The sequence below is a fragment of the Gorilla gorilla genome, chromosome 6, assembly GCF_029281585.2.
Source record: "Gorilla gorilla gorilla isolate KB3781 chromosome 6, NHGRI_mGorGor1-v2.1_pri, whole genome shotgun sequence".
Taxonomy (NCBI): Eukaryota; Metazoa; Chordata; class Mammalia; order Primates; family Hominidae; genus Gorilla; species Gorilla gorilla.
In genome coordinates this window covers 28,096,179-28,121,360 of record NC_073230.2, presented here as the reverse complement: position 1 = coordinate 28,121,360, position 25,182 = coordinate 28,096,179, and the positions used below count along the sequence as shown (strand labels likewise).

The window sequence follows — 25,182 nt, the reverse complement described above, 5'->3', positions numbered from 1 at the left end:
CAGCTAATTATTATACATTAATTTTAAAATCTGTGTATATTATAAGGGAAGTAATGTTATACATTTTTTTACAATAGCTTTCCCCAATTTTTTACCTACCTAAATTAGCCATTTCTGGAACTTTCATTCATTATTGTGTTTCCTCATTTTTCTGGTTAGCTATGGCTGTGGAATTTAGGTTTCATCATGGTAAGCTACTATCTTTAATTTATTTTGGTTATATCTTCTGAATTTATTATTAGATTTATAGCAAGGGACATCTTTGTGTAGTATTTGGCTTTTGGTAAAAGCAAGTGGTAACTTACAGGGTATGATTTAAGAGGCATCAGAAAGCTCCCTAATTCTAAGTAGGAAATGAGAGCATTGATGTTTTAAGGAAAGGAAGTCATTGAAAGGGGCAAAACATCAACAAAAGGAAATGTGTGTTCCCAAAGATTTAAGAAGCATCTTAAATCTTTAATGATTTTGTTGGCCTAAATATGTCCTAATTATGATCCTAAATAATGGGGACAAGAGACAATTACTGGCATAACAAATTTTTTAAATTAAAAACAAAGAATAAAATTATTACAATCAGTCAAGTTTGGTTTGTGTAATATGCCCATTAAAATAAACATTTCTGTTATTGTGACCCTCTGGGATGGTGGAATTTTATATGTATTTTAATTGCAAATCTCAACCTTTCATATGTCACAAGATGCTCCCCACAACAATTTCAGGTGATGCTGAGGATCTAATACTTCAGGAAATATTTTCTAAAAAAGGCTTTACAGCACCCCATTAATTCTAAGTACCCATTAAGATCTCATAAGTCTGGTTAGCAATAATTTTAGCTTACTATATTGCTTTCCAAATATGATTTCACTCTTTTGGGGACTATATTGCTTTCCAAATATGATTTCACTTTTTTTCCCATAAAGTCTCACTCTGTTGCTCAGGTTGGAGCGCAGTGGTGCGATCTCAGCTCACTCCCACCTCCCAGGTTCAATCTCCACCTCCCAGGTTCAAGTGATTCTCCTGCCTCAGCCTCCCTAGTAGCTGAGACTATAGGTGTGCGCCACCACACCCAGCTAATTTTTTTGTCTTTTTAGTAGAGATGAAGTTTCACCATCTTGGCCAAGCTGGTCTCAAACTCCTAACCTCAGGTGATCTGCCCACCTCGGCCTCCCAAACTGCTGGGATTACACGCGTGAGCCACCGCACCCGGCCTGATTTCACATTTCTTATGCAATGTTAGCTTCCTGTGCTTTAAAAAATGATCATAGTTTTTCTTGTGGTTTGTCACAGAACCAATCTGAACATTGTGTGTATGACTTTCCCACTCACAGCCACAAGATGGCCTCGCAAATAAACATTTTAGACAATTTCTCAGCTTGGTCTGATGATTTTGTTTCATATTTCTTTGTTATGCTTTAACATATCTTTCATTTTTTTCTTTTTCAATTGCAGAACAAAATATGATTCTTTTCATTCTGGCCTTTCAATGATGCATTTCTTCTTTAGGTTGTTACTATGCATTCTTCTCTACAGATGTTTCATACAGGAGTGTCCAATTTTTTGGCTTCCCTGGGCCACATTGAAAGAAGAATTGTCTTGGGCCACACATTAAATACACTAAAATTAACAATAGCTGATAAGATTTTAAAAATCGCAAAAAAATCTCATAATGTTTTAAGAAAGTTTACAAATTTGTGTTGGACCTCATTCAAAGCCATCTTGTGCCACTGGTTGGACAAGCTTGTTCTAGGGCAATCCAGAATTTAATCACACCCCTACTATTCTGCATCAGTTGTTGTTTCATTACCTTATATTGGAATGTTGCAGTGCTGCCACCATAAGCTAAGGACACAGGCTGCACAGTGTACTCACATTAGGAAACTCCATGATAAAATCATAAGCATTTGCTTCTCTTGCTGCTCTCTCCATCTCTTCATCAGTCACATCATCTCGTCCATACTTGATATTGTTACTGATGGTGGTCCCGAACAAAACAGGCTCTTGACTAACCACTCCAATATGGACTCAATAATGCCACACATTTAAAGCTCTGATGTCATTCTCATCCACAGTGATCTGCCAATCCAAAGAATGAACCATGTTGTGATGCCTTTTACTGTATTGATTTTAGGGTCTTTCATACTAGACCAAAATATAAGCTGAGAAGTAGCATATTTTAGAAATCAATGACTGACTATATTTTGATAAAATATTTCTAACATATATATTGTCCGTAGACTTTTTCTGGTAGATGGGCACCAACAAAACTGCAAAAGAATAATTGGCCTAAAACCTTGCCAGATCATCTGATTATCTTTATTCTAAGATCCACAAGTTAGATATTATAAAGATACATACTCTAGGTTCCGCAAATGTTATTATGTAGACACATACAAAAAACTTCAGTTTTGGATGTGACCCTTACATTTCTTCTAGGAAATGGCTGCCATTATTTCAACATCTCACACCTCTGCAAAAGACAAAAGTGTCTCCTATTCATTGCTATACATGATAATAAGTGACCTCTGGCTTCTCCACAGGTGGTGCCATTGGCAATTACCCCAACTTATTCCCGTGACAGAAGCCAGGGTTTGGTAATTCTAACTCAGAAAGTCTCTATTTCTTACCAACCCTTGTTTTCTGTCAGGGCATGGATATTCTATGCAACTCTTTTATACACATAACACTCATCTAATAATTTATGTAGTCACATGGGTCTAGGATACTCCAAAAGAAAACTATGAAGTAAAATTTAAATAAAGCCAGGCTCTAGGGGAGTAGATTTTCTTTTCAAAATAACTGTTGAAACTTTGAACAGAAGCATTAAGAATTAATCACTTTTGAATATCACTGTCTTATCCTCTATGCCACTTACAAGGCTGAGAAAGTTAAGTGCAACACTGTAAGCTCCAAGAAAAAAAAAAAAAAGAAAAAGAAAAGTGGAGATGTTTTCTACATCATTCTTCTGGGACAAACTTTGAAATTCTTGATAGGTGCTGGATACAGATGTTAATATGCTATTTTTCTCCACAACATTCCCTCCCTTCTAACATACTATATAATTTACTTATTTTTTTATTGTCTGCCTCTGATTATTAGAATATAAACTTCATGAGGGCAGATTTTTATCTGTTTTATTCACCTAGGTATTCTCAGAACCTAAAACAGTGCCTGACACATAGTAGGCTCTAAATAAATATTTGCTGAGTGAATGGATACAAAGGAAAGAAAACAATATGGCTTCTCTCCCAGCTCTACTGTTGAAAATGAAGTTACAGAGCTGCCAGCCCTGTGGTGTTTCTAGATTCCATTAGGTGGACTGTGCATGGTTTTGCTAGCTGCACTTACAAAGCCATCATCCGGATCATATAACCTCTGCAGAAGCTGGACTACCGTACTCTTCCCACTGCCATTGGGACCGACCAAGGCGACTGTGTCTCCAGACTTAATTCTGAGATTCAGACCTTCCAGAATCTATTGGAACGTATGGAGGGAAAATCATAAAACCACAATAAGAAGATAATGGACACATTTTCAGAAAATGAATACATAATTATAACCAAAAACAAATTCTTCTAAAAACAAATTTAGATCTTGTTATGTTTGTTTCATGTACATGTTTAATAGTAGCCTGAATAATTTCAGAAAATAGTAGTAAAAGAATCTATCATTATCTTTCTATGTAAAGAGGAGAACTAAATTAAGAGTACTTCAGAATATTAACTAGTAAACTGTTCACATTTTCAACTAAAATATTTTATATGAATTTTGACTATCAAGTTAATGAAAGTCTTAATTTGTAACAAGTAAATGAGATCTTGCCAGATATTTTCACAAGCTATTTAATGAAGCCTCTCCTTAGGACATACTAACATAATTGCAAAGCATATTCTAAAGTAAAACAGCTGGCAAAGTTTCTTAGTGGCTCCCGATAGATGAGAGTTTATCATTAGAAACCTTGGTGATCTCATGGTGACCCATGAGGGAACATTTTAAACATTTTCTCAATGACTGGGGTTGCTACAGCATTTAGTGTGCCAGGGACCTGCAATGTGAGTGAAGCCTCACAATAATTACCCTCTCGAAATGACAACAGTGATCCTGTTGAGAAATTCTCACCTATCTTTGCTTGCATCTGTATGTAGATAGCCCTAAACAGGGGAATCTCCCCTTGAATTCTCTTGCTTTGATCTCACCATTTGTAAAGCAATGGACCCTTTGCATAAGCCAAACACAAAACCTTCAAAGGGCCAAGCCGAGAAAAGTTCTCTGAAGGAGGTGAGAAATCGGGGACCACCAGTAGGAGTACCTCTTCTCACACCTGCACTTTTACTCTAGATTTGGTTTCTGGTCATTCCTTGAAAGACTTTGTTTTATTTATTTAAAATAGGTGGACCCCCCCCAAAATTTCATTCTTTAGTTTAACAAAAAGGGTTATGTTTCAAAAGTTCATTTTAAAAATAGTTGTTTAAAACCCAAAGAACACTTTCCCATGCAATATAATGGCACAATTGGTGCTGAAGTCCCTAGGAAGCCAATCCAAATACAGTTGCAAAATGTAGTTTGAAATACTGTACTGTTAAGAAAAACGGTGGAAGTCAATACTATACCAATAACGGTAATCGGTAATTAAGTAACAACTTTCAAAAATAAAGAGCTTTGAAAAGAGAATTTCGATCAAAGTTTTAATCAGAAAAAAAATAAGGAAGTAGGAGTAGGTAGGTCTTTATACAAATTCTGTAGCAGACATTAGAAACTGATCACACTAGTAATTTTATCTATTTCACTTAAAATCATGTCTTTTTCTATGAAGCCAGTGTTTTATTAGTAATCACCTTGTGCAATCTTTAACAACAACTACTTTTTTGGTAAATACACTAATGAAGTGAAAGGGGGAAGACAATAAAAAAGACACACATTTTCACAAGAACTTGTCAAAGACTGAATGATGGAGTAGGATAAGCTGCGTGTGTGTGTGTGCGTGTGTGTAAAGGCGATAAAGTACTAGCCACAATTGCTGGTGCAGTAAAAGCCCCAGGAAAGGAAGAAGGGAAAGGCACATGTGCATAATTCTCCTAGGTTAGAGACGAGGGGGTTAAAATGAGTATGTTGAGTGGGGTAGCATCTAGGAACCACCAACAGGTGGCAGCGTCAACCCAAGACATTTAGGTGTGTTCCCAAACCCAGAGTAGAAGAATTTCACGGAGCTGAAAATGCTTTAGTCAGTTGAATATAGAAAGAATGCTGCAAAATATAACCAGTTGATCCCGAGTTATTTGTCCATTATTTATCTACCTCCTCAAGTCTCTAAGCAAAGTAGCCAAAATCTTGGAAAAAAGTGATCCTAAGTAATCATGTCAGAGAAGATCTTGGCCAGTAGAAGATAATATCAGAAAACTGCACAATTGTGTAATTTGTTTTAACCTACCTTGATAGATGGTCTTGATGGATAATTGAAAGAAACATTTTTAAATTCCACAGTTCCTTCTATGAATTCAGGTTTATATCCAGCTGTGGAAAAGTTATCTATACTGGGTTTCTTGGAAAAACAAAGGAAATGTTATAAATCTTCAAAGGAGTAAACTGACAATCTCTACATTTTAAAAATAGTGCAAGGATGGTTTTCTTCCATGACAGTTTCCTTTCTGCTTTAGAAGTGCATTGAGTTAGACATGAAGGTTTCAATGCAACACAATCTCCTCTTAGAAAAGAATTAAAGGCAGTCTCTCTTTCCCATAAACAACTGGCCATCATTAAATTTGTCCATCCTATTGTTTTAGTGAAAATGAGTGTGTATGTTTTTTTGTCTCCTTCTTGCAGTAATGATAGTTATTCTTCAAAGCAATAAGAGGTCTTACCTTATCAATAACCTGGAAAATATTAAAAGCAGCTCCTTGGGCTATTGTGAAGGTTTCAAAGTGAGGGACTGCTGCTCCAATGCAATAACTACTATGGATTACACTAAAGAAAACCTGCAGGAACAAACAAAGTGATATTTATGTTTCTGCAGTTGTATAAGAAAGACAACAGAATGTAATATATAATTATTGGTTTAGGCTCACAGAGAGATATTAGAGGAATTAGGTAAGAAAGAATGGAAGATATGACCAAATAAAAAATAAACACAGATTACACTTGATCTTAGCCAAAAGGCCGAGAAGCGATAGAAACACAGATTAATCCAAGTATCCTTGGCCTTTTCCTAATAAGGAACAACTTTTGATTATCTCATAGTCTTGTGGTTGTCACATGCTGGGATGTGTGACCAGAAAAATCTGCTAACTGAAGTGTGCTGGCCATGTATAAACCCCATGGTGAGTTGCACTCCCCTCCTTGTTGGGTGACCCCTCGAACTTTAAAAAGAAAAATTCAGTAGATTTTATTGGCTCAGAGACATTGTACTGTTTTCACTCAAACTTTTTGAATTTTTGTATTAGGGGGCAGCTGTCTATTTTAAGACAGACTCATCTCTGCAAAAAGTCAAATAAGAAAAGAATCCCTCAAGCTAGGAGCTCTTATTCCTATCATATAGATGAGGATGCTTAGGCTTAGTAAGTCAGATACCCAGCCACACATAAATTGAGGAGCAAGGATGAGTGAAAAATCCTCATGCTCACATTTCACTTTATATGAAATAAATGAATAGCTAAAAGTCTTAATTATGAATGCCTCAAATTCAAAAGATGAATTTAATGGAAAGAAGAGAAATCTATAAGAATGGAAAGGCCAAACAAGGATCAAAGTATAAAGAGCAGATCATTTTGGTTCCTCAAGACAAATGTTTCTTAATCCTGAACTGATCTGTTTATTGTTGTAACTTAAGAGGATAACTGAATAAATTATTATTTAACACATAACCCATAAGAATTTAAAAGTCTCCAAGCTGTGATATTGGACAGAGCTCTATGTAGTCTGTTTTTTAAATTACTACATGCTGAAAGGACAGAGGAAGAGGAGGTGAGTGCAAACTCTACAGACCATTTCCAGAGAGAAGACATTTAGCAAGGTGAATGCAGAACGCCGTCTGATCTCAGCCCAGATGAAAGGAAAAGTCTCACAAGAGAATGGCCTTTTTCACTGCTAGATTAACAAAACTCAGTGTATCTCCCAGTGGGGAATTCAATTATGATTCTTCCAAAAGCGGAATGCAGATGCTTGACACAGCGAGGACACTAAAACATGCTGGATGAATAAATGCTGTCAATTCATAACTACAATTTAAAGGTGTATACAGATAATTTGAGGGAAACAAATATTTGTTTAATAAAAACATTCATCTTTGAATATTTATCTTCAAAGAGGAATTTTGGCTAAACTAGGTAAGGAAAGGTTATCCAGGCCAGATACCTTATTCTCAAACTAGACTTACAGCAAGAACAGTCCCGATGGTATATCCAGGTTCTCCATTAAGAATCAAGGAGGTTCCATACCAAAAAGCAAGTCCGTAGGTTCCATTCATAAAGAAGTACACAGCACCAAGAGACACTTTTGAAGCTATAGTCCTTTTTATGCCAAAATCCTTTGCATCTTTGAGATTCTGTGTATACCTTACAAAAACAGAACACAACTTAGTAGCCACTGGGGAAAATAAAACCAAGCATATCTTGTTATATTTAAAAGGACAGACCTTTGAAGTTCTTTCTCCTGGGCCCTAAAGGCTATGACTGTTCGGATTGATGACAAGACTTCTTCTGCCACAGCCCCAGCTTTGGAATAGGCACTTAATTCATTACTGGTCAATGAGATGACCATCTGTAATAAACCACAACCACATTTAAAAAATGACTCTGTGTAGTAATAATGTTCTGAACATTTAAGTCAGGCAGAATTTGAATTCTAAGTAGACTAATGGTATTTTTTTAGACTCTATCTCTGTATTTTTAAAAATTTGTCTTCAAATACTAAGAGGTAAGATTTCAGAGAGAAAAGGGAAAATATCACTATTGGTGACTAGACAGGTTTACCTGATTTCACATGCCGTTTTCTCCATTATATGTCCCATTTAATAATCCTTTTACAATTTTGTAATGGACACAACAGTTCCACAAAAGGGAACAGCGGGGATACTGCCTTCAGAGCTGTGAATTCATAACTATTGCCTATTCGCATAGCAAGTCTATCCACCTAAAAAATATATTCCACATAATAGGAGCTGATTTTATATAAGACATGCTTGGATAACTGTTAAAGTGAGAGAGTAGCAGAAGCTGCGTAATACTCATTATTTTCTGAATTCACTTACTAAAGATAATTATTCCTATAGTAGATCACTAGAGGGGAAACACCACCTGGCACAAAGCCTTGTACTTAGCAAGTATTTAATAGATAATTGTCAAGTTGAATTGAAGGAAGCTAGAAGCCATCCACTCTGGTATCGCATCCTTTGGATAACTCTGACCTTCACCTGCTTGCTCTTCATGATCAATGAATACAATAATAGAATTTAGACTACCCACTGCTATTCCTTTACAACTCCTCGTTTACTTCTCTTCTGTGGACGTTAAGGTTCTGATCTTACTAACTTACTGCAGGCAATCTTTCTACTGAGATTTCCTTCCTCATTTCAAATAAGTTGAGGATGAAGATTTTGATAAAGGCTACAAAGTCAACACTCGGAGTCACGCTAAGTAAAGACATGCTGTCCAAATCTCCAAGCCTATTGTTAAGGGATTAGCCCATTATAGAATATTTTTATTGCTGAAAATTCTTGTTTGGTTGAATTACTATATTGTTAGCAAATAAACTCTGGAAATTTTAGGAACTGGATTTCCATAAAGAACGATTAGTGTTGCCAAATTTAAAGCACTGTGCCTCCGATCTAGAAGATGAGTATATACAATGGTAGAATTGCCAAAAGATATGATTTGAAGAGTAATATTATAGATACATTTGTTGTTTTTAGATTTCACAGAGTGTTGGTTTCAAAACCAGGCTGTAGATAAGGTTACAATTTTATGTTATACTTACAGCAAAACAGTACTAAAAATGTAATTTAGAATGCGAGTACATAATTTGTTTTAAAACTGATTTCAGTTTAAAAACTGAAACATATTGTGTAGTACATAAAAATAGATATTAGCAGAAATCTGAAATGTAATTGAAAGCCTTACTGAAATATAAACTTGGCTGGGTGCGGTGGCTCACTGGCCTGCAATCCCAGCAGTTTGTGGGGCCAAGGTGGGCAGATAGCTTCAGCCCAAGAATTCGAGATCAGCCTGGGCAACATGATGAAAATCTGTCTCTACAAAAAATAGAAAAGTTAGCTGGGCATGGTTGCCTGTAGTCCCAGCTACTTGGGGTCTGAGATGGGAGGATGACTTGAACCTGGGAAGTTGAGGCTGCAGTGAACCGTGTTTGCACCACTGCACTCTAGCCTGTGTGACAAAGTGAGACCTTGCCTCAAAAAAAACTTTACATATATATATATAAACTTTAAGAGGATGATATAAAAAGATGTTTATTGTTTTAGGATTTTCTTATTCCATTCTACCCAGTGAAATGAATCGTATCATGTTGATCTGTGAATTTAGAGCAAAGAAGTCTGTCCCAACAGCAACAACTAAACATCACATGTATAATGACATCATACTTTATCCATGCTACCACTTGAAGTTGTGTTAGACTGCTAAATGAAGAGAAATGTTTTCAATGTTAGTAAGCTATTAAAAACATTTCATTTTAGCCAAATAACTTGAAGATAGAAAGGGGATTAATGGTGAACAAAATCAAAAGTATTTGTGGTGTATAATATCCCTTTGTAGTTTGGGACATGGCAAGTGAATAGAAAAGCCATTTTTGACAAACTCAATGAGTCATTTAGTCCACACTGCTGCTTCCATTCAATATTGCATTAGCCATCTCACTTACCCTAGAACACGCTGCCGCTGAAGCCATTATAAGAGGAGACGTGGATAGAGTCACTAAGGTGAGTTTCCAGCCCTTCACCAAACCAACTGCCAGGCCAATCGAAAAAGTAGACATGTTTTGAAACAACAGAGCAATCTTATCTCCAATACCATCACTGATTTTGTCAATGTCACTGAAACAAGCAAATAAATGTAGTTAGGTCATTTACATGTCACATATGAAAACAAAGCTAACGTACTACAATATCATCCTCTTACGCTGTCATGCGAGTGTTAAGTTCACCGATGTCACAGCTATCAAACCAGCCGATGTCCTCTGCCAAAGCTGAATGAAAAAACTGTTTTCGAATCCTCTTGGTCTGTCGTGCTACAGTTATAATCCACAAGGAAATCTGTATGTAACCAAAAATCAAGGCAGCAACACCTATTCCAACATAATACAGGGTCAACCTGAAGAAAGAGTATTAGAATGTGAGACTGAAGTGCAACATTTTTCTCTTGTTACACACAAAAAAAAATCGATCACAGTATTTGATTGAGGAAATGTATGCTAGAACTAGAAAAAGAACTAAAAATAACATGCCATGAGAGTGAAGTACATTGAATGTAATGATCTAGGTTTCCTGGTAAAACATAGAGTGTATCTTTTACATTATTATCAGAAATTAGTATTTTAAAACATTCTTGCTACTTATATCTTCTTTCAGTATTTTTAATACTTTCATATGAAAAAGTTCCATTGAGGCAATCAAGGTAATTGTAGGTGGAACTGGATGGTAAAAAAATAATGATAGCAGTCAAAAGCATTTGATAAAAAGCTTAAAAACTATACATAGTCAGCCCCAAATGCAACTTAAGGAATTCACCCTAAGGTAATATATACAAAGATTCATCTATATAACTGGTCTTTGCAGCATTTGTAACAATATGGAAAAGCTGAAAACAATCCAAATATTGTACAGTAGGAGATCAGACAAGAAATGTAATTATTTAATAAATGTATACTGAGTGCCCACTATGTGTGAGGGTCTAGAGACACAGCCATGAGCAAGATAATAAGTCCTCCAATTCTGGCAGGAGGCAGACAATACACAAGGAGAAAAAAAAATAGGTTTTTCTAGGAAGGAAGTAAACGGGGGATAGGCCACAGAATAACTGGTGAGTAAACATGGGTTGGGAGAGCTAGTGCAGATAAATAGAGTGGTCAAGAAAAGTTTCTGTGAGGAAGTGATATTATAGCTGGGATCCAAAACGTGAAATTAAGCCAGTCATAAAAAGGGCAGGAAGTGCATTCCAGGGAGAGGAAAAACATTTCTCCCAGGAGAGACTGAGTCAGAAAAAAGTTGTTTAGCACATTCCAGAAACAAAAGAAGTCCAAAGTGGTAAGAAATAATGAGGCTGGAGAATTTGGCATATTCTAGGGTTTTTACAGTGCATTGTTCATGTTTTATTCCAGGAGAAGCAGAAGATCTTTGGAAGATCTAAGCATGGGATGGCATTATCTGTTCAACTTTTTAAAAGACCACTCCAGCTTCTCTGTGCAGAACGGATGAAAGCAGAAATAATGGAAGCAGGAAGTTCTGTTAAGAAGCTATCACCCTGGCCAAGGTGAGAAGAATGGGGGCCTGGATGAGGATCATGGCGGCCTACATGAAAAGAAGCAGACAGATTTCAGGTGTATTTTGGAAACAAAAACTGCCAGACTAATGGACGCCCTGAACAAGAACAACCAACTTTCTCTGCTAGACACATGACGGGGAAGACTGTCAAAGCAAAAAGCTCCATTGCTGCCTCCAATGACACCTATCTTGAAAAAGAAAAGTCCTTTCCATTCAATCCTCTAGATTATGAGAATTTGACCTGCCTGAAGAGCATCAGACTGTACACCCACCTTGAATGAAGTAGCTTTCATGATTCTTGCTGAGAAGGGAGAACTTGAACAGCTGTTACAGGTAAGCCCCCGTTTGCCTATGAAGATGTTCTCTCTACTGTGGGGATCTAATCAGTCACAGTCTCCCTCAAGCATACTATAGACCCAGGATGTTCAATTGCCACCTGTTTGCTCTAGCATGGATATTTAGATTTCTTAGTGCTTTATAGTTTATTTGCTTTTTTAAAAAGATGGGATCTGGGTATGTTGCCCAGGCTGTCCTCAAACTCCTAGACTTAAGGAATCCTCCTGCCTCAGCCTCGTGAGTAGCTGGCACTGATGGTACATAACACTGGGACTACAGGTGCACACTAGTGTTTTATAGTTTGTGTGAGTGTGTGTGTGTTTGCAATAATAAAATAATCTTTGTTTAATAGATTCTTCCTGAAAAAAAATGCCAATGTATTGGATATGAGGAATGTAGGAAAGAGAGAAATCAAGAATAACTTCTTAGGTTTTGAGTTGAGCAGCTGGTGATGAGGGTATCACTTATAGATGCGAGAGACTGGGACAAAGACAAGATTTGCAGGACATAGAGTTCATATTTACACTTGTGAAGTCAGAAATGCCTGTTAAAGCTCGAAATGGAGATCAAGTAAGAAGCTGAAAATGAGAAATGGAAGCACGGGAGAGGGGGTCTAGGCTGGGGAAGTGGATTTGAAAGCAGTAACTTATAGGCAGGTGGTAATTAAAACAAAGGGACTGGCTGAGAACACCCAGGAAGAGGAAGAATTAAGTGTAGGAAAAGAAGAGAAGAGGGCCAAGGACTGTTAGTGACTCTGCAAAGATGTTGCTTGGGATGAAGAGAAAGAATCTGCCAAGAGACCAGTGAGGTATTTGGAAATCAAGGAGAGTGAAGTACCAAGCAACACAGGAGAGGAAAATACAATTGATGCTCATTATTTGAAAATTCTGTATTTGCAAATCTGCTTCCTTGCTAAAGTTTTTTTTCTAAGTCCCAAGTCAATACTTGTGGTGTTTTCATGGTTATTTATGGACATGCACAGAGTGGCCAAAAATTTGGTTTGCCTGATGCACACGTACTCTGCCTTCTTGTTTCAGCTCTTGTACTGTAAGCAAGTGTTATTTTCATGGTCTATTTAGTGCCAAGTTTTTCTCATTTTTGTGCTTTTTGTTGATGATTTTGCTATTTATAATGATTCCCAAGCATCACGCTGAACTGATGGCTAGTGTTCCTTAGTGCAAGAAGGCTGTGACGTGCCCTATCTAGAAAACAGGTGTGTCAGATAAGTTTCATTCGGGAGTGAGACATAGTGCTGTCGACCATGAGTTCAATGTTAAAGAATCACCAACACACATTAAATAAGGTGTCTTTTAAAAAAAAGCACACATAAAGTGAGGTTGTGTATTATTTGGTTGACGAAAAGTTTGTCACCAGAGGCTCACAGGATCCTAACGCTGTATTTCTCCTAAGAGTAATCTTCAGAATTTGATAATTCAATTTTCACAGAAAATTGAATAGAACATTAACTATCATAAATAATTTACTGTATTTTCTAGTAAGAGGGACTATTCAAGGATAGGATGGAACACTACAGGCTTAATACAAATCATCTTGTTGAATTTTTTTTAATGCTGTAGGGAAAAGGTTTGCAACAATCAAATAAATGTAAGATGAATACACTGAAAACCACAAGACATTATTAGGAGAAGTTAAAGAAGATCTAAATAAATGAAGAGACAATCCATGTTGATGGATTGGGAGACTCAGTGTTGTTAAGATGACAATCCTCCCCAAATTTATCTATAGATTCAATGCAATCCCTGTCAAAATTCTCCTGTGTGCTTTCCTGTAGAAATTGACAAGGTGATCATAAAATATATATAGAAATGTAGAGAACTCAGAATAGCCAAAGTAATTTTTAAAAAGAAGAACAAATTTGGAGAACTTACACTTCCTGAGTTTATTTATTAAAACTATAAAACTACAGTAATCGAAACAGTGCAGTACTGGCATAAAGACAGACATGTCAATAACTGCAACAGAGCCTAGAGAACAGAAACGGACTCTTACATTTATTGGCAGTTGATTTTTAGCAAAGGTGCCAAGGCAATTTAATTGAGAAAAGATTGTTTTTTCAACAAATGTTTCTGGGACAACTGGACAGCCACATGCAAAAAAAATAAATTTAAACCATTACCTCACATCATTCACAGAGATTAACTCAAAATGGATCATAGACCTAAGTTTAAGAGTTAAAACATTGCAATTTCAACAGGAAAATGTAAAGGAAAATCTTCATCATCCTGGGTTAGGCAAAAAATTCCCACACCCAAAAGTGCAATCCGTAAAATAAAAACTTAGTGAAGTGAACTTCCCCAAAGTTAAAAACTTTGTCTTTCAAAAGAAACCTCTAAGAAAGTGTACACTCTGACAGATGGGGAAGAAATATTTGCCAATTGTATATCCAACAAAGAACTTGCAATCAGAATTTATAAAGAATTCTTACCACTTAATAATAAGAAGACAAATGGTACAATTTAAAAATATGTAAAATATTTGAATAGACTTTTCACCAAAGAAGATATATGAATAGATAAAAAGTACATTAAATGCTCATCATTAGTCACTAGGGAAATGCAAATTAAAGTCATATTATAATACCCCTTCATACCTACTACAATGGCTGTAATAAAAAAGGCAGACAATAACAAGTGTTGATGAGGACATGGAGAAACTGGAACCCTCAGACACTGCTGGTGGACAGTAAAATGGTGTAGCCCCTTTGAAAAAACAGTTTGGCAGTGTTTTAAAGAGATAAACCTAAATTTACCATATGACCCAGCAATTCCACTCCTAGGTCTACTCAAGAGTAATAAAAACATATGTTCACACAAAGAAGTGTACATCAGTGTTCACAGAAGCATTATTTGTAAATAGCCAAAAAGTAGAAACAATCCAAATGTCCATCAGCTGGTGAAGAGATAAACAAAATGTGATACAGCTTTGCAATGGATTACTACTACAGGATTGTACCTGTTACAACATGGATGAACTTCAAAAACAGTATGCCAAACAAAAGAAGCCAGGTACAAGAACCTTACATATTATATATTTCCATGCATATACAATGTCAGTAATATGCAAATCTTTTGAGATGAAAAGCAGATAAGGAGTTGCCTCAAGCTGGGCATGGGAATAGGGATTGGTTACAAATGAAGATCTTTGTAGGAGGATAAAAGTGTTCTAAAAATATTGTGATGATGGCTGTACAACTCCATATATTTACTAAAAATCATTAAGTTGCACAATTAAAACGGTAAACTATATGCTAAATAAATTATACATCAACAAAGATATTAAAAATCATATAAATAGTACAATTGCACTAAAATTATATATGTACCACTATACATGTAAATATACTATAATAATATAAACAGAAATTAATATTTTTATCTATTAGTGTTGGGATTATGTATAAGTGATTTAATTGTCTTCTTTGTGCATTTGTATCTTTTCACATTTTCTGCAGTGAAAATAAGATTTAATCAGAAAAAATAATTTAAAATAATTTTATAGAAGCGCTGACTCACTTTTTAAAAAACTATTCCTTATAAACAAACAAACAAAACAACACACTCGAGTTTTCCACGTGGAAGGACTCTACTTATTAACTCCACATTCATCTAGTAATCAGACTTCCAAACTACCTGGGATGGAGAAGAAGAATTTTAGTAGCCCCAGAGCCCAGGCAATTAATTTTGCATCAAGAAATGAAGCCACCCTTGAGGCCTTAGCTTTCTGATTCCAAAAGTCACCCACATTAAGACTGATTTAATGGCTTCATTTATTGAGCACTTACTATATGCTAATCTAACACGGAGTTGGCTGTCTAGTTTGCTCCTTCTCTTTCAAGTAGGTTATGCTAGATACATTAGAAGTAGCAAAAGAAAAGGATTAAGTTGCTTAGAAGTTCACATAGAATTAAGTAATCAAGGCCTGGCATGGCACCTCACGCCTATAATCCTAGCACTTTGGGAGTCCGAGGTGGGCAGATCACCTGAGGTCGGGAGTTCAAGACCAGCCTGACCAACATGGAGAACCCCCATTTCTACTAAAAATACAAAATTAGCCAGGCATGGAGGCTCATGCCTGTATTCCCAGCTACTCACGAGGCTGTGGCAGGAGAAATCTCTTGAACCCGGGAGGCAGAGGTAGCAGTGAGCCAAGATCGTGCCATTGCACTCCAGCCTGGGAAAGAAGAGCAAAAACTCCATCTCAGAAAAAAAAAAAAATTAAGTAATCAACTTTTGGCAGCAAAAGAGGAGGCATCATATTGACCAGCAGTAGTCCTGGCACTATTTAGTCATTCCAATCTGGAGTCAGCAAGAAAAGATTCAACTATTTTCAGAAAAATTTTCTGAGAAATAAGACAGGGGCATAGACTTAACATTAAAATTATAAAGCTGAGTCACTTTCTTTGGAAAATAACAGGTAGAATAGAATTCTTTAGTTCCTGATTATTACAGATGGAAGAAGTACTATTACCTTATACTCAAAAAATTATGCAAATCAATGCGTCCCCAAAATATGTTCATTAAAATATTTGTTCCACAGATGCTAATCAATTTTAGCAGAAATAAATTACGTTCCACAATCAAATATTAGTAGGTTTGGAAAACTTGGATTAAACCAAGCTAACTAAATGAAGCCTTTACTATCTGTATTTGTCATGTATGTATCCTATGTATCGGATAGAAGGCTGTCATAGATAATGTTTTCCAAACCAATTTGACTGAAGAGTCTTCTTTAATATGTATCTCAAATATTTCAAAAATATTAACATACTGAATACATTAATAGTTATAATTAATAATAATGTACTGAATATTATAGGTAATTCCTTCCTTCCTTTTTTTTTTTTTTGATGGAGTCTTGCTCTGTTGCCGAGGCTTGACTGCAGTGGTGTGATCTCAGCTCACTGCAACCTCTAACTCCCTGGTTCAGGCGATTCTCCTGCCTCAACTTCCCGAGTAGCTGGGACTACAGGTGCCCACCACCATGCCCAGCTAATTTTTGTATTCTTAATAGAGACGGAGTTTCACCATGTTAGCCAGGATGGTCTTGAATTCCTGACCTCAAGTGATCTGCCTGCCTCAGCCTCCTAAAATGTTGGGATTACATGAGTGAGCCATCGCAGCTGGTCTCAGTAATAAATTTCTTATTATTTAAATGAATATTAAAAAAAGAATGGTATAACAAGTACTATAAAAGGTAAGTATGTTTCCTTATAAATTTAGTAGCCCTTAAATAGCTGTACATAGACATATCTTTTCATCTGATTGTCCCTTTTATTGTCTACTTTTAAGTGGATGCTCCTATTAAAAAAATTTTAAACTTTTTGTAAAAAAAAGTATACTTCGTGACTGTACATCAGAGCCCTGCTTTAATAATGTAAGAGCAAAAATTCAGTATAAAACACTACCCTAGATCCTAATCAAGAATTTTCAAAAGATCCAATATAAATAAATTTTATGTAAAATTAGCTAAGAAAAGAACTTTAAGCCAAAGAAAGTTGAGGCTGCAGCAAAACTCAATTCAAGGGAGCATCATTCACATTGTAGCCCAGAACAACACTATCCAATAGAACTTTCCATGATGAAAAAAATGTTCAATATCTATGCTGTACTGTATGGCAGCCAGCAAGATATAATTATTAATGCTTGACATGTGATTGATAATGAGAAACTGAATTTTAAATTTTATTTAATTTTAATCAATTCATATTTATAGTCAGAGCAATCAAGCAACAGAAAGAAATAAAAGGCATCCAAATTGGAAAAGAGAAAGTCAAATTATTTATTTGCTGATGATATGGTCTTATACCTAGAAAACCATAACAATTCCAGCAAAATACTCCTAGATTTGGTAACAAGTTCAGTCAAGATTCAGGTTATAAAATCAATGTGCAAAAATCAGTAACGTTTCTATACACCAATAATGATCAAAATGAGAATCAAATCAAGAAATCAATCCCATTTACAATAGTTACAAAAAATATCTAAGAATATATTTAACCAAGGAATTAAAAGATCTTTACAAGGAAAACTACAAAACATCAATGAGAGGAATTGTAGATGATACAAACAAATGGGAAAACATCCCATGCTCATGGATCTGAAGAATCAATATCATTAAAATGACTTTACTGGACAAAGCAATCTATACATTCAATGCAATTTCTATCAAAATGCCAATGTCATTTTTCACAGAGTTAGAAAAGACAGTCCTAAAATCCATATGCAACAAAAAAAAGCCTTAGTAACCAAAACAACTATAAGCAGAAAGAACAAAGCTGGATGTATCACACTACCTGATTTCAAATTGTACTACGAGGCTATAGTAACCAAAACATCATGGTACTGGTATAATAATAGACACATAGATCAAGGAAAAAGAATAGAGAACCCAGAAATAAAGCCACATACCTAGAACCAATTGACCTTCAACAAAGCCAACAAAAGCATACACTGGGAAAAAGACATCCTATTTAATAAATGGTGCTGGGAAAATTGGAAATCTGTAAGCAAAAGAATAAAACTGGACCCCTATCTCTCACCATATACAAACATCAACTAAAGATGGATTAAAGACTTAAATTTAACACCTGAAGTGATAAGAATACTAGAAGAAAACTTAGGACAAACTCTTCTGGACATTGGCCTTGACAAAGAATTCATGACTAAGACTTCAAAAACAAATGCAACAAAACCAAAAATAGACAAATGGAAATTAATTAAATTAAAAAGCTTCTGCACAGCAAAAGAAATAATCAACAGAGTGAAAAGACAACCTGCAGAATGGGAGAAAATATTTGCAAACTATGCAACCAACAAAAAACTAATATCTAGAATCTACAAGGAACCCAAACATCTCAACAATGACAATAAAATAAACCTTAATAACTCCATTAAAAAGTGGGCAAAAGACATGAGCAGACACTTTTCAAAAGGAGCCATACAAATGTCCAAAAAGCATATGAAAAAATGCTCAACATCAGTAATCATCAGAGAAATGCAAATAAAACCACAGTGAAACACTGTCGTACACCAATCAGAATATCTGCTATTAAAGAGCCAAATAATAACAGATGTTGGTGAGAATGCAGAGAAAGGAGAACACTTATACACTATTGGGGGTAACGTGAATTAGTACAACCTCCATGGAAAACAGTGTAGAGATTTCTCAAAGAACTAAAAATTGAAATACCATTCAATTTGGCAGTGTCACTACTGAGTATGTACCCAAAGGAAAAGAAATCATTGTGCCAGAAAGATACCTGCACTTGTATGTTTATTGTTGCCCTATTCACAATAGCAAAGATATGGACTCAACCTAAGTGTTCATCAATGAATGAATGGATAAAGAAAATGTTTACACACACACACACACACACACACACGCACATAACATGGAATACTACTCAGCCATAAAAATAATGGGATCATGGTTTTTTTTTGCAGCAACATGGATGGATCAAGAGGCCATTATCTTAAATGAAATAACTCAGAAACAGTCAAATACCGTATGTTCTCACTTATAAGTGGGAGCTAAATAATGTGTACATATGGACATAGAGAGTGGAATAATAGACATTGGAGGCTCAGAGGCTGAAAGGGTAAAAGGGGGTGTAAGAGATGAGAAATTACTTAATGGCTACAAGTTTCACTATTTGGGTCATGGTTACACAAAAAGCCCAGACTTCACCACTATGCAATATATCCATGTAACACTTGTACCCCCTAAATCTATAAACAAAATTATATAGCCACAAATGGCCATGGCTAACATATTGGACAGGGCATATTAGGAATTAAAACTAAAGAAGAACAGAGGATACTAGAGACTGGGAAAGGTAGAGAGAAGGAAGGGATAAGGAGATATTTGTAAATGCTAAAATTATAGGTAGATAGGAGAAATAAGTTCTAATGTCCTATAGTGCTATAGTTAACTATGACTATACTTAACAATAATATATTACATGATTTCAAATAGCTGGAAGAAAGATACTGAATATTCCCAATACGAAGAAACGACAAATGTTTGAGATAATGAATATGCTAATTAATCTGATCTGATCACTATACGTTATATGTATTACAGCATCACTAGGTACCTCATAAATATGTATAATTATTGTGTGTCAATTATAATTTTTTTAATTAAAAAAAGAATTAAGGCCCAGAAGATGTCACTGCAATGTGATGGGTGTCCCTTGACAAGATGGTGTCTTCATTTTGAGGGGAAAAGAATAAGAATCACTTAGGTTTAGAGTAAAGACCCAGAAAGTTTTAGTGAGGCAGTACAGAAATCCAGTCAATATACTGAGAAAGGTAGTGTCTACCTAGGAAACTCAGAACATGTTGAGTAAATAATCCATACTGTTTAATACCTAAAATTACAAAACAGAATATCCTTATAAATTATTTATTATTCATACTTTACAATTTTTTGTTTGGATACAACTTTACCATAATAGTCTGAATAATTAGTCTCCAAATTTAGTGTGAGTAAAACCTTACTACTTTTATGTTAAAAAGTATTTTATTATTTTTACTATGTATTTGTTGATTTTTTAATGTTTAAAGAAATAGAATTTTATTTATTTATTTATTTACTATTATTATTATACTTTAAATTCTAGGGTACATGTGCACAATGTGCAGGTTAGTTACATATGTATACATGTGCCATGCTGGTGCGCTGCACCCACTAACTCGTCATCTAGCATTAGGTGTATCTCCCAATGCTATCCCTCCCCCCTACCCCCACCCCACAACAGGCCCCAGAGTGTGATGTTCCCCTTCCTGTGTCCATGTGTTCTCATTGTTCCATTCCCACCTAAGAGTGAGAATATGCGGTGTTCGTTTTTTTGTTTTTGCAATAGTTTACTGAGAATGATGATTTCCAATTTCATCCATGTCCCTACAAAGGACATGAACTCATCCTTTTTTATGGCTGCATAGTATTCCATGATGTATATGTGCCACATTTTCTTAATCCAGTCTATCATTGTTGGACATTTGGGTTGGTTCCAAGTCTCTGCTATTGTGAATAATGCCGCAATAAGCATACGTGTGCATGTGTCTTTATAGCAGCATGATTTATAGTCCTTTGGGTATATACCCAGTAATGGGATGGCTGGGTCAAATGGTAAGGAAATAGAATTTTCAATGAGGCTCATAAGAAATTTAATTTTTTAGAAGGAAAATCAAGTCCTTTCTTTCCCAGGATATTACTAGGAGGCAAAATTGCTACAAAAATGCAAATCCTTTCAATTTTAAAACTGATGACAACTTTGTCAACTACAACTCAAAGCATACGACCTATACACCTTTCAAGTAGAAGAAAAAATATGTACTAATTGTATTTTATATACCTAATGAAAGAAGAGGAAATGTTTGCTTTAATCATTTGTTATGTAATATTAATGGTGATACAAAATTTCAGTTGCTTTTTTCTTGTAAGCTTTAAATAAAGCATCATTCAACGAATGTGATATTAACATTTCATTTGGACTTACAGAGTCATATCTTCATTCAGCTTCTCTTGAGACTGAGTACAGTTCCGATAATTTGCTGTAAAAAAGGTTATTTAAAATATAGAGGAAATTAATTTATAATTGGTCATACTGTTACACAGATAGCCCTCCAAACCAAATATAGTGCACTCTTAAGACAACAGATTTACTGCCCACAAGCAGTTTATCATCATCTCATTTTTTATTCTTTAACCTAGAACTGGAAATAATTATGTCTGCTCTCAAGAAGTACTCATGCGGCTTGGAAAAATATAAGGAAGCATTAACCATGTAGCTCATAACTGGAAAGAATTATTTGGGACATCTCTGATCAGACAACAATCAGGAAAGTAAGAGTTATAAAATTCCCTGCTTCTGCCTGAGATTATACACTTTAAATTAAGTTTGAAACACTCCAGGGAATGATTTCAAAAATCCAAGAAAAGCAAGAACATGTGTGAAAGTTCTAGAAGAATTAGCCATGGGAAAAACGGAAAGCTCAATGAAACATGTTGAGCATAACTAACAATGTTTAAAGGTTATAAGTTTTCTCTGTAAACTTTTCTGTATATCTTCTAGTAGAAAAAAATATTGTACACTGATTAATATACCAAAGTCCTGATTTCACCAATAACACAAAACCATGGTTGATATCCATGATTACAATTTTCTTCCTTAAACCTCTATAATCAACATTTGAAATAACTGCAGACATCATGACTCTTCATCTGTTATAACCATAACATCATCACATATTACAATGCTTATGATCTTTATTTATATGCAAACAATCATTTCTCCCTTATTCTATTTTTGGAATTGTGGTAGGAAAAAATACCAAAATTCATAAGGCAGAAATGGAGATTTCAATGAGATTTAACTGAGCAAATAAAGGAAATAAACATTGTTTCTAAAAATGGTTCCTGCAGTCTTATAAAAATGGCATAATCTCAGTGTGTAGATTATATTGATAGAGGTAATATTTTGGAAAGTTCAGGACTCACACAAAAATGGATCCCCAACTAATGATAGCTATTATTCATATTTTTATTTATAGGAACGAATAATCCTGCTCTATTATCCTCTGGAAAATCAATGTTAGAAGGTTGAAGATTTGCCTTTTAATATCCCTACTTCTCTTTAACAATGTGTTATAATATACCAATAATATCCATGAATTTATCTAAATCATTATTGAACTTCTCTATATGTTTACCACATTCAATAAAACCAGGAAACTGGCGAAGCCTTGAACAACAAGAAAAATTAGAATTCACAGCAATAGCAATTAGATATGTAGTGCCTAGCCTATCCAAAACAGGTAAGGCAATCAATTACAGAATAAATTTAACAAAAAGCATACTCCCAAGCAGATGACCTTAGGTTGCCAGGTTGCTCATTTACTCACACATTCATTCATTCATTTGTTCATAGAGATGTAGCAGACAATCAGTAAATGTTTACTCAGTGAATTGGCTCCATTTGTTTAACAACAAATTATTTAGCATATGCATCAATTTACATCATTAATATATCAGATTTTCACTTATATCCTTAATTTTGTTTATATTATTAAAATATTTAAAAAATCATAACTGTTTAAGCAGGAGATCATGGAAAGACAGAGAGGGAAGCAATGGGTTTATCCCACTCAAGATTAGTACACATAAAAGATTTACTTTTGAGTTTAAAGATTTTTTTTGCTTTAAAGATTTTTTTTTTTTTGCTTTAAAGATTTGCTTTTTGGAAAACAAGAAGGTATAATTTAGGTTTAAATTAGAATTTAAAGTCAAATAGAGCACAGAGGGAAGTAGACTGAACAAAGAAAGGCTAATGTTGATGAAAAGACAGTCTAGGTTGTAATGAGTTATTTTTCCCAGTTATAATAAGTATTTATAACAGTACTTCCGGTGTATAATTTGGGGAAAAGCATTTAAATCAGGAAATAACTAATATTTATAATATCCACCAGATAAAAAATACTGCATAGTCATTACATCAGTGCATAGGAAAATCACTGGAATTTAAACCTAAAGAATAATGTCACCTAGAAAGACATGACCCTGAAATAGGATGCTACAAAGGATACACGAAAGATGCCTACAAATAAGGGCAATATGAAAACACCTTTTCCACACCTAATTGCTAGTTCCTCTCACCACCAATTCAGGGTATCTGTCTCTAGTTCTATAATTTTCTGCTTCTCTTCTGCATTGTGTTATATAGTGCCATGCATGGCTAAAAACTACTACCGAAAAAAAAACCAAGAACCTAAATAGCTACTAAACTGAAAGATTTGATCATACTTGATTATTTCTTCTTCTTCTTCTTCTCCTTCTCCTTCTTTTTTTTCTTTGAGATGGAGTTTCGCTCTTGTTGCCCAGGCTGGAGTGCAATGGTGCAATCTTGGCTCAATGCAACCTCTGCCTCCTGGGTTCAAACAATTCTCCTGCCTCAGCCTCCCGAGTAGCTGGGATTACAGGCACCTGCTACCATGGCTGGCTAATTTTTTGTATTTTAATAGAGACGGGGTTTCACCATGTTGGCCAGGCTAGTATCGAACTCCTGACCTCAGGTGATCCACTGGTCTCAGCCTCCCAAAGTGCGGGATTACAGGCATGAGCCACTGCACCCGGCTTTGATTTCTTCTTTTTAAAGGATGTGTTACATCCTAGTGGCCTGGGATGGCCCAAGCGTTTGATTAAATCCTGATGTAATCACCACTTCTGATAAAAAATTATTTGAATTCTAAGAGAGACAAGCTGAACTATTGTGGGCTTCAGATGATTCCTACGTAACGTCAGCAAATGGCCTTCTGATTTGAACTGCAACATTGGCTCTCTGCTGAGTCCCCAGCATGCCAGCCCACCCTCTTGAACTCACCAGCCTCTATAACCATGTGAGCCAGCCAATTCTTTAAAATCTCACTCTTTACACGCACACACACACACACACACACACGCAGTCTCTCTCTCTCTTTGTTTCTAACGCATATCCTATCGATGCTGTTTCTCTGGAGAACCCTGACTAATAGGGGATTTTGTTTCTTATTTATTTATTTATTTTAATTCAATTATAGACCTCTGTGGTCATGAAGATTTTGTTTCTTTAGTGCCCAGCAACATGGCAGAATAAATGACTTAAATACATATTATACAGATACTGTTTTACAATACAATAATCTGCCTTGCTAGCTTAACGTTTGTTTGCTTTATTCAATGCTTTTGTGTCTTCAGTGATACAGAAAAATAATCGTATACTCACTTGTGTTAGTTTGGACTAGACATCCACTAATAAGGTTATCACTCATTTCTCCTAAAACCAGTGACATTAAAGGAAGGCAGGCTCCATTGACCAGTGATGCCAGTATACCCAGGATCATGAGTGTGATGTCCAGTCCATCAGCAAAGCGGAACTGAGGAAAACAAAGCACGGTAGCACCACAACTGTAAAACAAACAAACACACCAGGCACACACACACACAACAGCAGCCTACAGCCTTTGCCACCTAGTAAACATGACTTTATACATTAAGATGGTAAATAAATGCATAAAATCATAGATATGTATTTATATCTAAAGTAAAAACAAATACCAAAATTAAGAATTTACCATCTCCTTTAAAGGCATTAAAAAATAAAGCAGCTGACTATTCACAATAGCAGACTTGGAACCAACCCAAATATCTATCAATGATAGACTGGATTAAGAAAATGTGGCACATATACACCACGGAATACTATGCAGCCATAAAAATGGATGAGTTCATGTCCTTTGCAGGGACATGGATGAAGCTGGAAACCATCATACTCACTCAGCAAACTACTACAAGGACAGAAAACC

General features: G+C 35.4%; 1 protein-coding gene and 1 pseudogene across 1 annotated transcript in view; both read right to left on the bottom strand.

The window, feature by feature from the left end:
- ABCB5 (ATP binding cassette subfamily B member 5) overlaps positions 1–25,182 on the bottom strand; it is a 131,167-nt gene that overhangs the window by 101,012 nt on the left and 4,973 nt on the right. Inside the window, 10 exon segments of the mRNA XM_004045150.5 lie at positions 1,870–2,073; positions 3,346–3,471; positions 5,426–5,536; positions 5,856–5,969; positions 7,367–7,544; positions 7,625–7,749; positions 9,865–10,036; positions 10,122–10,313; positions 21,342–21,396; positions 24,603–24,753. Coding sequence (XP_004045198.4) covers positions 1,870–2,073; positions 3,346–3,471; positions 5,426–5,536; positions 5,856–5,969; positions 7,367–7,544; positions 7,625–7,749; positions 9,865–10,036; positions 10,122–10,313; positions 21,342–21,396; positions 24,603–24,753 — 1,428 coding nt within the window.
- Positions 6,087–6,162, bottom strand: LOC129523949 (uncharacterized; annotated as a pseudogene).